We start from the raw sequence: 13476 nt of genomic DNA on the forward strand, positions 1-13476 counted from the left end.
GCTGCCCTAGCGTTATGAAAAGAAAAACTCAATTCATACCTTCAGTACCTTTTAGTATTTAAGAGGTCCACCTTCATTTTATCTATATTCTGTGCATATTATAAATTCTACTAAATGAGCACGATAATCGACGGGACGGAGTTGTTATAGTTTAACGAGGGGTTGCCCGTTGGTGTTCATCTTTTCACCGAATTTACTTGTATCTCAGCCACTGACAACTGAGACTGATAAGAAAGGCGGAAATCCTAGACCGACTCTGGTTTTGGCGATAATTGCTTGTGACAGTCGTTTGGACGAAAGAAAGAGGCATTGAAACAACTTCATTCCCTTGGTATCCCGGCTCAGATAATTAGGAATGGATGAAACATTATGACATAATATCCCTCGCAGAAGAGAATCCAGGAGGCAAGCATTGAAAATAAGCCCATTTAAAAGTCACTCACATTTCGCTTTAGTTCACAAGATTAGTTGGCTTGCAGACGGCTTTAATTACGTGTAGCTTTGTGATTATCGCCGTGATACCTAGGGAAAGTAAATTAACTTGGCCAGTGACACACAGCTGGTTGGTCAGTTGGCCCAATTCGCGCCGCCGCAGCGTATGGGGTCATACTCAAGAGAATTGAACGTCGAAGCACAAATAGTTTCAAGTGTTGATCTGCTGAATGGTGAATTATTAGAATGTCACCATTCGTTTCGTCGTCTCGGGTCTGTAAATAGTTTGGCGGACGGTTACCACATTCCAATATGAAATTTTACCAGCCGAACCCGAAATTTTGGGGTTGATTTGCGGAACTCACGTCGTCTTCATACTTTTCATGAATTTCTCAGTCGACCGATATAAATACACTGATTGAAATATTGAACACAGGCAGGTTAAATCCACCGTCTTCGGTGGAACATCGCGCACGAAACTCGTCGAATATTCTTACTAGGTAACCGCATTGCTCAAACAGTGAAACAGAAGCTACGTATGTCGTGGCCGACTAATGTTACCAACTAAAGGACCATCTTTGTTCCAGGTCAGAATGGAATGGTGTACTCATAAACATCTTCATCTAATTGTGGGGAAACTTAACGGATAGTAAGCGGAAAATACACTGGGAATGAGTAGCAATACTTACACGTTGTCGACGCGCAAGTTAGTTGTTTTTGTTCAATGCCAGCAGGTGTTCTCGATGCAGCCAATTCATTCCAATTTGGTATAGTCACTGTTTGGAGTGACGTTGCAGATGCCAAAGACACATCAATATCGGCACCAACTGATTGTGGTTGTTGATGGGAGCAAAGCGCTTTGTACAAAAAATATCCGCTCAAGCTGCACATTCTAATAATGCAACCAGCCTTGACTTGACCATTCGTAGCGGTATGTTGAGCACTTGCAGGCGCAAAAATGCAGCGACGTCAGCGAGTTAATAGTTGCGTGTGATGAACCATCTTCCTATCGGAGCTTGCGGAATGCATATGCATTTTCCCTTTTTCACGGCAGCTTAATCATCCGAATATTCTGGTTCTAACGGTTGCTACACACCTCTTCAGAAGTGACATGTAGATGACGCGAAAAATGCAAAAATAACGACATAGTATCTGGTTGGGATAAACTTGTAAATGGTAGTAATTTCAAGGCCTTGTGGAAGTTCCGCTAAAAGCATTCAAATATATAGATCATAAAACTATCTCGTAAGTTAGGACCACTTTCACCAACTTGATTCGTTCACTGTGTACTACGCGATACCCGCATAGATAAGTAACAAGTAACACGAATGTCAAAATACCATAACGTACTGCTTGTGAATATTTGCTGGGGTTGAAAATAGACCATTATGTTTGCGAATTCGCCATGACTCATTGTTTTATAGCTACTTATCACATCACCTCAGTTTCTGGGATCGAAGCACTTGATTATTTTCTTCCCGACAACGAGAACTGCGATGTGCGCAACCCTAGCTGATCGATTTGTGGCATATGGGAAGACAAGAAATGCGGAGGAAACAGATTGTGTTTAAATGCGCAGGCGCAAATTGTACGCCAAGTGTGTTGTAGCCCGTGTGCTGTCAAAACTGACAACGTTTTTCCCCATAAACTCACACAACTATGATACCTTATCCCACAGGAATTTCGTAACCTAAACTCGTGTGCTTACCGCGACGGACAAATATTCCAGTTTTCACCATTTGTGATCAAAGTTGCACAAGCTATTCAAAAATCCGTCCAGATCTATAGAACGCGACGTGCCTAACCGCGGACTGCACTGCACTTTGGACATGTAAAAAGCCTTTGTCCGGAAAGAACGACCTGACATTCTCGCCATCTAGTCCTGGTGAAATGTAATACGAAATTAGAATGCATGTTTGGCAAATACACAAGGTAGCATATAAACTTGATGTTATGAAGCAATTCACTTTTTATTCTCATCTTCAGGGGTGTTGGTCTTCCATGGGGTGATCGTGGTTGGAGGAGCAGGATGATTCAAATAAAATGTTGATGTTCCAGCTTGCGCGATATCCGGATACTGCGAAATGTCTTGATAAAAGAGCACACTACTAATAAGGTCGAGGCAAATATTTCGGCAACGTGGAGGTTGTTTGTCCGCTTTTGAGCCTCTTACCCACCGTTGATAACCACTGCTCCCATTCGGTTGTAGCCAGTGTGGGTTCATCTGCAATATAGCTTACTCAACAGCTACTTGCCTAGCTCATTCCAACCACCTGTCTGAAGTTATACGTGGCCCAATGCTCCTCAGCCGTAACAAACTTATTTTGTGACTACTGGGTGTCGTACAGTCAGGTACTTTAAGTCGAGCACTTCACCAGAAGAATACATGAATGTCACATGTCTTACGATCGTGAGACATCCTGCATTGAAATTTTAACTTATGCCTTTCCAGACACTGACCTCCCATATGAAGCCAACAGGTGCGGCCTATTTAGTGGAGCTAAACTCAATTGATTCATAGCTTCACATATTCATACATAGGACCGAGCCTACCACCCGAGCCTACATAGTATGTTTCGTTCTTGCCGCTGAAGTGTAACTGCACATCTGAAATGCACAAGTGAAAGGGTATATCACTGTGCTTTCAATGTTCGTCGCAGAGCGGTAACCAAAACAACGCAGGGTTTCAAATAAAATGGGTCCAAAATTTTCCCCCTTGGTACAACATGCAGTGTAAATAACCATCATAGAATGATTATACTAACCTAAAAGTGGATAATATATTGCCATATTGGGATATAGACTCTACAGTTAAAGGCATTCATACATTAGTCCCGACGTCGTGTTATGTGGATCGACGGCGAAAATTCGGTCGATCAAACGGCGTTCAAATAATTGCATAAGCAAGTATTAGGTCTCTTCAGAGGCGGAGGAACTCTAGAGTAAATAGGCCTAGACCGGGAAAAGCATTTCACAATCAACGAACTTACCGTTGTGAAAAATCCAGCGAGAGTTGAGATCTCCTTGCGTCCTGATTCGTCAAGCTTCCTTGGCCTCTTTGAGAAGCGGTTCGTCGAAGGTCCCATAGAGTGACTTAATTCAGGTTCGAATGACATTGGAGAAGGTTCGCCCCATTATACGAGCACACACGTTGCATGAAGACGTTTTGAAAACTCCCCTTGGCTCTATGGATATAAAGTTATTGGTGGGGTGATTCAAGGTGACTCGCTTCACAATTCGATTCATCGCCTTGTCCGTTATTCTCATAGTCCTGTAGCTGCTGGGCAGCAGTCGATCACTCATTTGTCACATTGGCGTGAAAATCGATTTTTTATAAGCAGAAGGATGTATGCATTCGTCGAGCGGTTGGATTGATATGCCATTGTGCACGGATTTTTGTCAACAGTCTTTGTAAGGGGCTCGACCGGCAACGAGGCTCTGTCTGGATAAGCTGGAAGATGCCATATCCAGTGTTTTTCGGTATTTCCTGGTCGCCTCCTCACACAATCGGGCAAAGACAGTGTGGCTTGTTTATTCTGGGTTGTATTGGAGGATGTGGTCATCCAACGGAAGGAAACTTATCCTTGACCCTGCATCGGCCTGACCCCCTCTCCTCACCTACCTCGGATTCAGCCACCAAAGAAATGTGTATTCCTCTCCAATCATGGCAACCTTGAGAACCGTTACGGGGTTGTCCGAAAACCCAGTTATTTTTGGCCAGCAATGGTTTTCAATTTCAGTGTATGTCAGTTGGCTTCACGATGGAACTACTCGGATTTCATTCGAATTTTCTCCACCACTTGGGAAATACACCTATTATTTTTACATTTCGTAAAATATTTATCATTGTCAATGTCGCTGCCTCAATCCCCACTACCAACAAATTCCCAGTCATTCTGACAGAAAACTTATGACCATGCCAGACGGTATTCCACCCACAAGTTGAGAATAAACATTATTATTATTTCTGATTTACAATGGTGTTGAATTTTAAAAAAAATGTTCAGACAGGTTGTGTTACGTGTTATCATACTTCTGGTTGCTCCAGAAAGCTAATAATTTCTGGGGAGCCGCATGCCAGAGGTTCCGAACCCACGTATGACAATCCGGGTATATGGCCAAGTGACGAAAACGATGTTAGATTGACAGACAGGGGTCACTAAGTCACAGAGGAGCTTTGAATACATCATGATCAGCGAAGCGCGATTCTTTGGTGATTACCGAATAAATCGAGGGTGCTGTTTGGCGCACGCGGTATCTGGTGGGTTCGCCGACATGTTGCAACACAAGGTTCTATTAAAGGAATTTGCTAAATACCGCTGCAGATGTTCACTGGAGGCACTGCGCTGGATTTTGCTGAATCGAATAGAGTTAAAAATTTCAGCAGGTCACAAGTTAACCTCGTGCAATACGAACTTTTGGACGTGCGGATCTGTTGTTGTTGATGAATTTGCATAGAGTGCTTGATTTCTGGGATTTTTTTGTGGCTGCGTGTCCGGTGATGTTCTTCTGTGGAGCTTTGTCAATTTTCCCGTATGTTGCATGTTGCCGCCAAAAGGTATTCATAATGCTGGCGCTCCCGATGGTCTGGATTTCACAGATGACTACCTTAAATTTAACAAACAGCTTTTTAATGAGACGGTCTTTTTGTGGCTTGACAAAATCGGTGTTTGTGTTTCTGTGCAAATTTTCTGTACATTGATGTCTAATGTATGGCTTTGGCTACCCGAGATGATTAGCGACTTGGTTTACGATCAGGCTGGCTTTGATGTTTTGAAGGTGGCAACTGGCAGCGTCGCACTTTTCGCTAGAGTGGTATCTTCGGAATGGTTCAACTCTTGTGAATGACCTATAATCCTAGCATAGCCTTACCGATCCAATGCAACTAAGGACAAGTAAATGGAGTGTGGATTTCATTGCTGCGCCTTTTTCATGCAGCGCGAAAATTAGCCATGATAATTCCACGTAAATTTTATGCTGCGTCCAGGTCAAGCTTAACTTCCCACATGCATTTCATTTGTTAAAATTTGAGTCCTTCTATGTGTCCTTCTGTATCTAGGTGGCTGTCTGAGACCGAGGCATTTGTTGGTGTTTAATACACTCCGTTATACATGCGGGTGAATGCCCAGTCACGTAGTCACGACTGAGGAGTCCAAATAGACACCCAGAATTTCCCAACAAAATCTTCAAAATTATACTGCATCCTACAGGCAAGCTCTTGTGTTGATCGTTGAAATATGCCAATTTGATTCTGAGAAAGGTATGGGTGGGTGGCGTTCAGCATTTATACAAGACACATGAATATTGGAGTTCAAATTAAAAACGGGCCGAAACCAAAACAAACATGAAGAAGTCAATACAATGTGGCTACGCAAGCAGTTTGTCAACTTAGGCTCCTCAAGCGAGTAGAACCATTCGTACATACGCCTTGGCTTAGCTGGGTTTACCCACATTTCTCGTAGGGAACAGGGTTTCGTTGCGGACATTTGAACAACAGTCATCTTGGCTGTGACACTCTCACAAAGTTCTTGAGGCACATTTTCGAGGTGCAACAAATACAACTGGCTGAAATGATTCCGCAAGGCAAAGCTGATAATTGATTTGCTTAAGATAATGCGAGGCGTGCGAATCCAAGTCCCTAGGACTGATAGCGTGAGGAATGGTCACGCTGAAAGACGTCAATGAGTTGCATGTGCCGAACTATCTTGTGGTTTGATGGAGACCTGACAGAACCCGCCGACATGCCATTCAGGATCAAAGTGTTCCGGCTTGGATCTCATCAGAACTGGGAGGCAGGATTGAGAATTTCACATAATCAGGCACGACATTCGCTTTGCTTCACTAAGTTTGCCACGTTTGTTCTCTGCGTGATTCGGCAGCTGGAATTCCCCATGAACCCCTTTGACTTTGATGAGATCCGCATATCATGCCGACTAGATGCCACATTCTGTTTTCGATTGTGCTGAATCCCATTGTACAGGTTATAACTTAACCTGAATGAGCATCACCCGGATCCAACTTCCTCGTTGTAATCCATATGGGGCTGAGGTTCCCTAAATTTGTTTGTGTTTCTTCCGTTTGACTACCTGATGCTTCGACATGTTTGCCATCACGTGAGCATTTCTCCACGTGAACGAGCGTACAAAATGCAAAATTGCCTATTTACTGGAACATGGTTCTTCTTACTGTTTCGATCTCGGTAAAGTTGCGGTGTACGAAATAAAATTCGCACTTGTAGATTACTCTTTCCCTAACTAACCACTTTTGAAGGATTTCCGGCGCCTCCTAAGAATGGTTCGTGCTTGTTTTCTGATATAATCAGATAAAACTTGACTAAGTTCCATCTACCTGACTAATGAAATAAATCCCGTCATACTACTCGATATTGTCTGCAATATTGCAGCGCACCCTGCCGTTAAATCCAAGTGCGTGATCCTGTCCATTGATTATGTATCGGGTTTCCCTTAACCTGTCGGTATCATTGAGATTACATCAATGTATTAACTGACTGTGCGTGCTAAACATTCTACTTCTATTTTACAGTACACTGCAGTCCGAAAATTTCCGTCTAAATCGTTACCACTATTTTGGTGAAATTTGTCGACCAAAGAAATACTGGTCTACAACTGTCAGGCAACATGGGACCATTGCCCCTGCGGGGTGGAAACTACCAAACTCAGGAAGAATTCACTGCTCTATACCAACTATATTTTATTGACTCTTTTGCACGGTATGAAACTAGGTAGTTTGTATCTTATTTGAGATGGCTTACCAAAGGTAATAATGTCCTGCAACATGTACTTGCATTTTCGGAAACCATAATATTTGTTTAAACATGTAATCGGTGACTGCAGAATTAAAGGTAAGCCATAAACAAAAATAAACTAGCGGGTTCACTGCATGTGTTCACACGTTCAAAATCCTCGGCTTTTAGTGGACCACAACATATGTGAACCCAATGGTTGTCCGGCGAATCTAAGACGTGCAACCAAACTACATGTCTCGTGGCTTTTCAAATGTATGTGCTGGCGAGACGGCTAGATTGAACAGTTATCTAACTTTCCTGGTTCGTTTGCATGCGTGGTTATATCTAACTTGGGAATCCGATGAATTAGACAAAACCTATTGCAGTCATCGAACGCGAATGAGAATGCCGAAACTTAAGTGGAAAATGCCAGTCCCAAAATGCCGCTTTAGGCGAGATACTAGAGAAAATCGGACACCGTTTCTCCATATTGTGTAAAGGAAAACCAGAGAAACCGAACGGTCTGGATGAGATTAAATTGGTGATTGAATAGCTGCCTGCAAGCACCTCTAGAAATCATTAGGTTTCTTGGGCAATTAAAACTTGAATCTCGATAATATTTACGAGGCCACCGTGGTGTTCATCACAATAATAACAGTGTGAAGCTAAATGGAAAATGGGAACACAAAAGTAACAAAATGATGGCGTCCTTGGTCAACAGGAAACACAGCGCTGGCCTGCATTTCGGCAGGTGAATTCATCACATCCGATTTTGGAAATACGTAACCTTGAATTACCTATAAAAACTGAGGACGATATGTTTCAGCTCTTCCAGTAGATAAATCCCTACAGAGAGTTGTGACCGGGCAAGCCCCTCACAAGGACTCGGAAGGAAACCTCGCGCACATTGGCATAGCACTTCTGCAGGGTGTTTCTCCACCCGCAAACATCCCTCTGATTATAAGAAATCCATGGTCACGCCAATTTGGCAAACGGGTGGTCGACTGTTTTGCAGCAGCTACGGGACCATTAGAGTAACGAAGAAGGTGAAGCGAATTATGAAGCGGGTCACCTTGAATCACGAGCTTTCAAACGCCAATTTGGCAAACGGGTGGTCGACTGTTTTGCAGCAGCTACGGGACCATTAGAGTAACGAAGAAGGTGAAGCGAATTATGAAGCGGGTCACCTTGAATCACGGAGCTTTCAAAACTTTCTTTTTCAGTAAGAGTGCTCGTATTTTTTGACAGCCGAACCTGGGTAAGAAAAAGACGAATTTATAACGATCACCATATTTTTGCTTCTTGGAGGCTTCCGATCGGGTATAACACATCTAGGTTGTTCACGAACTCATCTCTTATGTGATACAAAGCGACAATCTTCAGTGGAAAAAGCCGTAATCCACCGACAGAAAGATCCGCTCAATCACATTGACGTCAAGGCAAACTATGAGGCCTACGACCAATCGCTCCTCGAAAACGCCTACGCAGTTGGCCGAATGTGGACGCAGAAACGTCTCACCGCTCGCTTGGCGTGCCCGACGATCTGACACCAAACGTTCTACAAAGATATGTTCATTAATTATGATACGTGCCTCGCGGTCCATGCTCATTTCGCCTAGAGTGCCTTCGCTCGAGTAGACGTAATACTTGCTTACATAACTATTTGAACACCTTTTGCTCACCCGGAGTTTCACCGTCATTTCATATAGCACATCTTTGGGATTAGGTTTAAGTATTTTCAAATTCCTTCCGTGACGGTTGTTCACGCTGCATTTTGTATCAAGAAAAAATATTCTCGACGCGTTTTGTATGAACCTCTGCATCGTTTTGGTACCATTCGGCGACGATGATTGGAATCTCATTGTTACACCCGTTCTCTTGTGGCTTTCAGATGGGCAGTATCCCTTGAGTGACAAAAGCGAACTAGACTAGGTAAGCTCGAGAAACTTCCTCGGCCCTTGCCTGAATTGTCTGAAAGCATAAACATCGACGGAAAAACTCTCATTAAAATGTAACATCACTGCTCCGTCGATTATTGTGCTCAGTAAGTGAAATTTGTAATGGAACGCGCATACACATGCAATTAAACTGGTCCACTTAATCACGAACGAGTGCTCAAGGCACATAACATGTGGTGGAATAGCAAACGACGCACAGTGTGGTGATTTCCTTGAAAAAATGCAAGAAATCAGAGGACCCAGTTTGGTCCGATGTGTGCCAAGTAGGAGAGCAATATGTATTTATCCCGGCTGAGCTTCAGAATCTACGTGGTAGCGTGGATACAGGCACCACCGCAGGAAAAGTGCGCAAGTGGTATGTAAAATCAGTAAGGGAATTGAACCTTAATTGTTGACAATCCAACGATTGACCCTATATTGGCTGGCTTTTGACGAACCCGGTCAAACCTTTTGTAAGCAGCCCGTGATAAATGCTTCAAATCCGCCAGCCTTCGACCAGTTCATTTTCATTCGAATCGGCCCACGCGAATTAGCTCAATTTTAGTGTACTGGCTCTGGATACCCATAATATTTTGGATTCAAACACGGGTGTACACATAAGGGCTTTACTGTAGTTACATTACCATACACATAGGAATCGACGCTACAAATTCCGCAATAGATATCACTTTCATGAGACGCTTTACGAGGAAAGGTCTTACTCGCATGCTTTTCCCTTCAGTAGTATCACCGTCATACTAGGATGCCTTTAGTACATCTTGCATCCAACTTAACAAATCACCTTGCGTCACTTCATCGTTGAGGTCACATGTGTACATAAGGTTTGTGGGGTATTTCATCAAAAGTGAGTTCAGCTGAAGTCACGGCCTACGTGAATGAGTATATGAAATTCATGACCCAACGCGGAACGTGTTATTTGGCACGCGTAGTATTAGGCTGGACTATCGATCACGCATATTAGCGAAGGCGTCTCTATCGTTTCATCTTATTCGCTTAATGTTTGGCCCCCATTTGTGCGCTTCATGTTTTCTTCACGTGCATTATGAAAGGCAACCGTTCTGTTGGTAATCCATCTGCCGCATGTAAAACGAGATGTTCCTCAGCACACTGTGTTTAGTGAGCATGATTTTCACTATTGAAACATTTCACTGGACTAGTCAGCTCTCACCGTAGTCATTACCGCAGCAATACATTAACAAAGGCACACAGAAAGGTAGTGAGTCGTAAAGTAAATTTCCATTTGACTGCAAAATCTGTGGTGTCCTATGTCAAACACAAACCCCGTTGACCCCGCGTTGCGTCACATCTATAAAATTACTCTTTTGTGTCCCAAGATAAGATGTGAGCTGCGAGGTTTACGAACACAATGAACGTATGCGACCATAGATCATTTCGAGAAAATTGCACCACGCCAGTGAATTTCATTATGAAATGGAATGCGAAGAATATTACAGAGTGATAGTCAAATCATATCCACGAAAGTTCAGGTAAACCCGTTGGACTGATAGTTGGTCAAACGGGAGAGATTCAAGTTGTTCCTAAGCCACACATTACTGTGATACCAAATTTTACGCAAATATAACAAAACTCGACACATCGGACGAATTGCAAGGATATGTTTAGGTAAGACGCCTTGGATTCATAGAAAATAATATATACGTTCGTTTAAGCTGACGAGTCCAAATCCTCAGTTTCAGAACGTCAACAGTGTGGACGTAGAAAACGTGCCAATACAGGCACAGGTAGCGCTAATTACGGAAGGTCTGGTTCCTGGATTATGCGTGAAATATACATGAAAGCCAAGATTGATTTCAACTTGAGTCACCGCTACAAGCTGGAGAATATCGTGAATCACCTTAGTGACTTACGTTAGAATATCACTTTACAAGCGCTGATTGACTAAGTTGTTACAGTTGGGTGAACGTAATACGTGCGATTTATGCGCAAAAGCAAACCAGTTTAAAGATTTGGAATAGTGGTGAGGATGAGCACCATAATCATAGGGATTACAGTGCACCCGGCCGACATTATTCCAAAAGAATGGTAACGATTACAAAGTGACTAGAAAGGTAGTACATGTGCTCAGTCCATCGCGAACGTTTAAACGCGTGGCAACTCGGCTCGACTCATCTCTGTTCTTCCGCATTTCTCGTACAGAACACCGTTTGCTTCGCGTAAATTTGAGGAACAGGAATCTTGGCTGGTTCTCACTTACACGGTTCTTGAGGACATTTTCGAGGTGCAACATATGAAACTGGCTGAAAGAATTTCGCGAAGTAACCAGACAGTTAGTTTGCGAGTTTTGCGCATTCAAATTCCTATGACCGACAGCGTGTGGAGTCGTCACGCTGAAAGGCGTCAATAAGTTGCGCGTGCCGAACTATCATGTGGTTTGATGGAGACCTGACAGAACCCGCCGACATGCCATTCAGGATGAAAGTGTTCCGGTCTAGATCTCCGCAAAATGGGGAATCAGTATCGAAATTTTTACTCACTCGAGCATCGCATTTGATTTGCTTGGTTAAATTCTCTACGTTTGTACACTGGGTGATTTGGCAGTTGAAACTACTCCCCAAACCACTCCGACGCCGATGGGGTCTGCATAATATGGGTCCTTCCCAAATCCACATATCAATGTCATTCTGACGTCGATTAGATATCATGGTCTGTTTTCAATTGTGCCGAATCCCATTTTACAGGTCATGATTCAGCCCTAAGCCGTTGCCCTGCCAATTACCATTGTGAACTAAGTTCCAGTATGGGTGACGTTGAACTAAGCAGATTTCAGTGCCTACCTCCTGAATCCCCTTCTGTTAGAGACATTATATCACGCTGATTTATCCACGGTCTTCCTACTTCTTTGAGCCGGGACATCAAGCTGTCGAGTTATTTGAATGATTCTCTCTGAAGTCTAATCAAACGTTATGAGAAATTGTGGGCAAACTATATGCCAAAATCAGAATCGGTCTCGTATTTCAGCCTTTATTTTTGATCTCAGGTACGAGTGGTTGAGATACGAATAAATTGCCCGAGAGGATGAACCAACGGGCAAACTCCCGTTAAATATACCATCCGTGTGCCGGCGATGATCGTGCTTGATTAGTGAAACTTTATAATGGACCGCCCTGAAACACGTAATCAATAAACGATTGCTTCCGAAATGGATTAGGTGCGTCTTATAGTTGCTTCGCATAATGTTGAGCCAGCGAATGGCACACTGTGTAGGGCATCCACCGATGAAGGGACTGCAAATAATTCGAGGACGACGTTGGGCCTGGTGTGTGCCAAGCACGAATAAAGTATGAATTTATCCAGGGAGATCTCCAGACTCCATGTGGAAGTGCGGGTAAGGGTACCACCAAAGGAAAACTGAGGAAGAGTTATGTAATATAAGTAATGGAATTGAAACAGAACTGTTCACAATCTAACACTTGAATCTACTTAGTCCTACGCTTTGACCAACCCGGTCGAATATTTAGTATCCAGCTGGTGACAAGTCATTTGGGTGCACACGTCCACGGGCATCTGAAGCAGCTCATTTTCAGTCGAATTGGCTCACGCAAATTAGCACAATTTCCGTGTTCTGAATTTGGATACCCATAACATTTCGGCTTCAACTACACGTGTGCGCATAAGGACATTAGTGAAAACATATTTACTTTCGCAACAGTGATGCGGCTAAGAGGGTTGTGTGTTGCCGTTCTTCCATAAAATTAGAAGGAATGTGCGCTTCCCACCGGTCTAATTACATACACAGCGCCGAATCGATAAGGGATCCGAACTCAAATACTGGCCATGTCGTTGAATCACAACATCAAATGCAATTGGGAAAAATACCATAGCAGGTGCGCTTCCAATCCGCTCACTGAACCAGTTTCTCTGAAGTTGACCATGTCACATAAATCGATAATCTATTCTGAAATAAGATAGAAGAAAGGCTTTGTTGATTAAGTGATACATGCGTCCGTATTTTTTCAGCAGCCTTGGTCGCACCTAAGGCTGAGTAGGGTAAGCTTATTGGGGCTTTGTTTCATTTGTTACGGCCTTGAATTTACGACCGATTATAAAATACTTGATAAAACAGTGAACAACGTGCCCAAAATCTAGTGTACCTCGTAGCCCTGGACTTACAAGTGGTTTCTCTTACAACCAAAACTAGGCAGCTTAGTTAAGAGCAGCTAATATGGCTATCGGCAGTATGTCAAACGAAGATAACATGGATTCTGAAAACGTTGATTATTTGACGAGCAGATGAATAGCCTTGCAATGCATATGTCGGGCGCAACATGACGTTCTACAGTGGTGGTTTCTGAGTAGTACGCTCGAAACGGAAGAGGTGGC

At 43.2% G+C, this 13476-nt stretch overlaps 2 protein-coding genes across 2 annotated transcripts in view; one reads left to right on the top strand and one right to left on the bottom strand.

Annotated features, from left to right (window-relative positions):
* The window catches only part of T265_11812 (hypothetical protein), a gene marked incomplete at both ends in the record, with an annotated part of 5817 nt that extends 4494 nt beyond the window's left edge, over nt 1-1323 (bottom strand). Inside the window, one exon of the mRNA XM_009178582.1 lies at nt 1122-1323. Coding sequence (XP_009176846.1) covers nt 1122-1323 — 202 coding nt within the window. The remainder of the gene's footprint in view (nt 1-1121) is intronic.
* T265_15551 (hypothetical protein) overlaps nt 1-13476 on the top strand; it is a gene marked incomplete at both ends in the record, with an annotated part of 129053 nt that overhangs the window by 4337 nt on the left and 111240 nt on the right. The window lies entirely within an intron of this gene.

The sequence above is a fragment of the Opisthorchis viverrini genome (genome assembly GCF_000715545.1).
Source record: "Opisthorchis viverrini unplaced genomic scaffold opera_v5_594, whole genome shotgun sequence".
NCBI lineage: Eukaryota > Metazoa > Platyhelminthes > Trematoda > Opisthorchiida > Opisthorchiidae > Opisthorchis > Opisthorchis viverrini.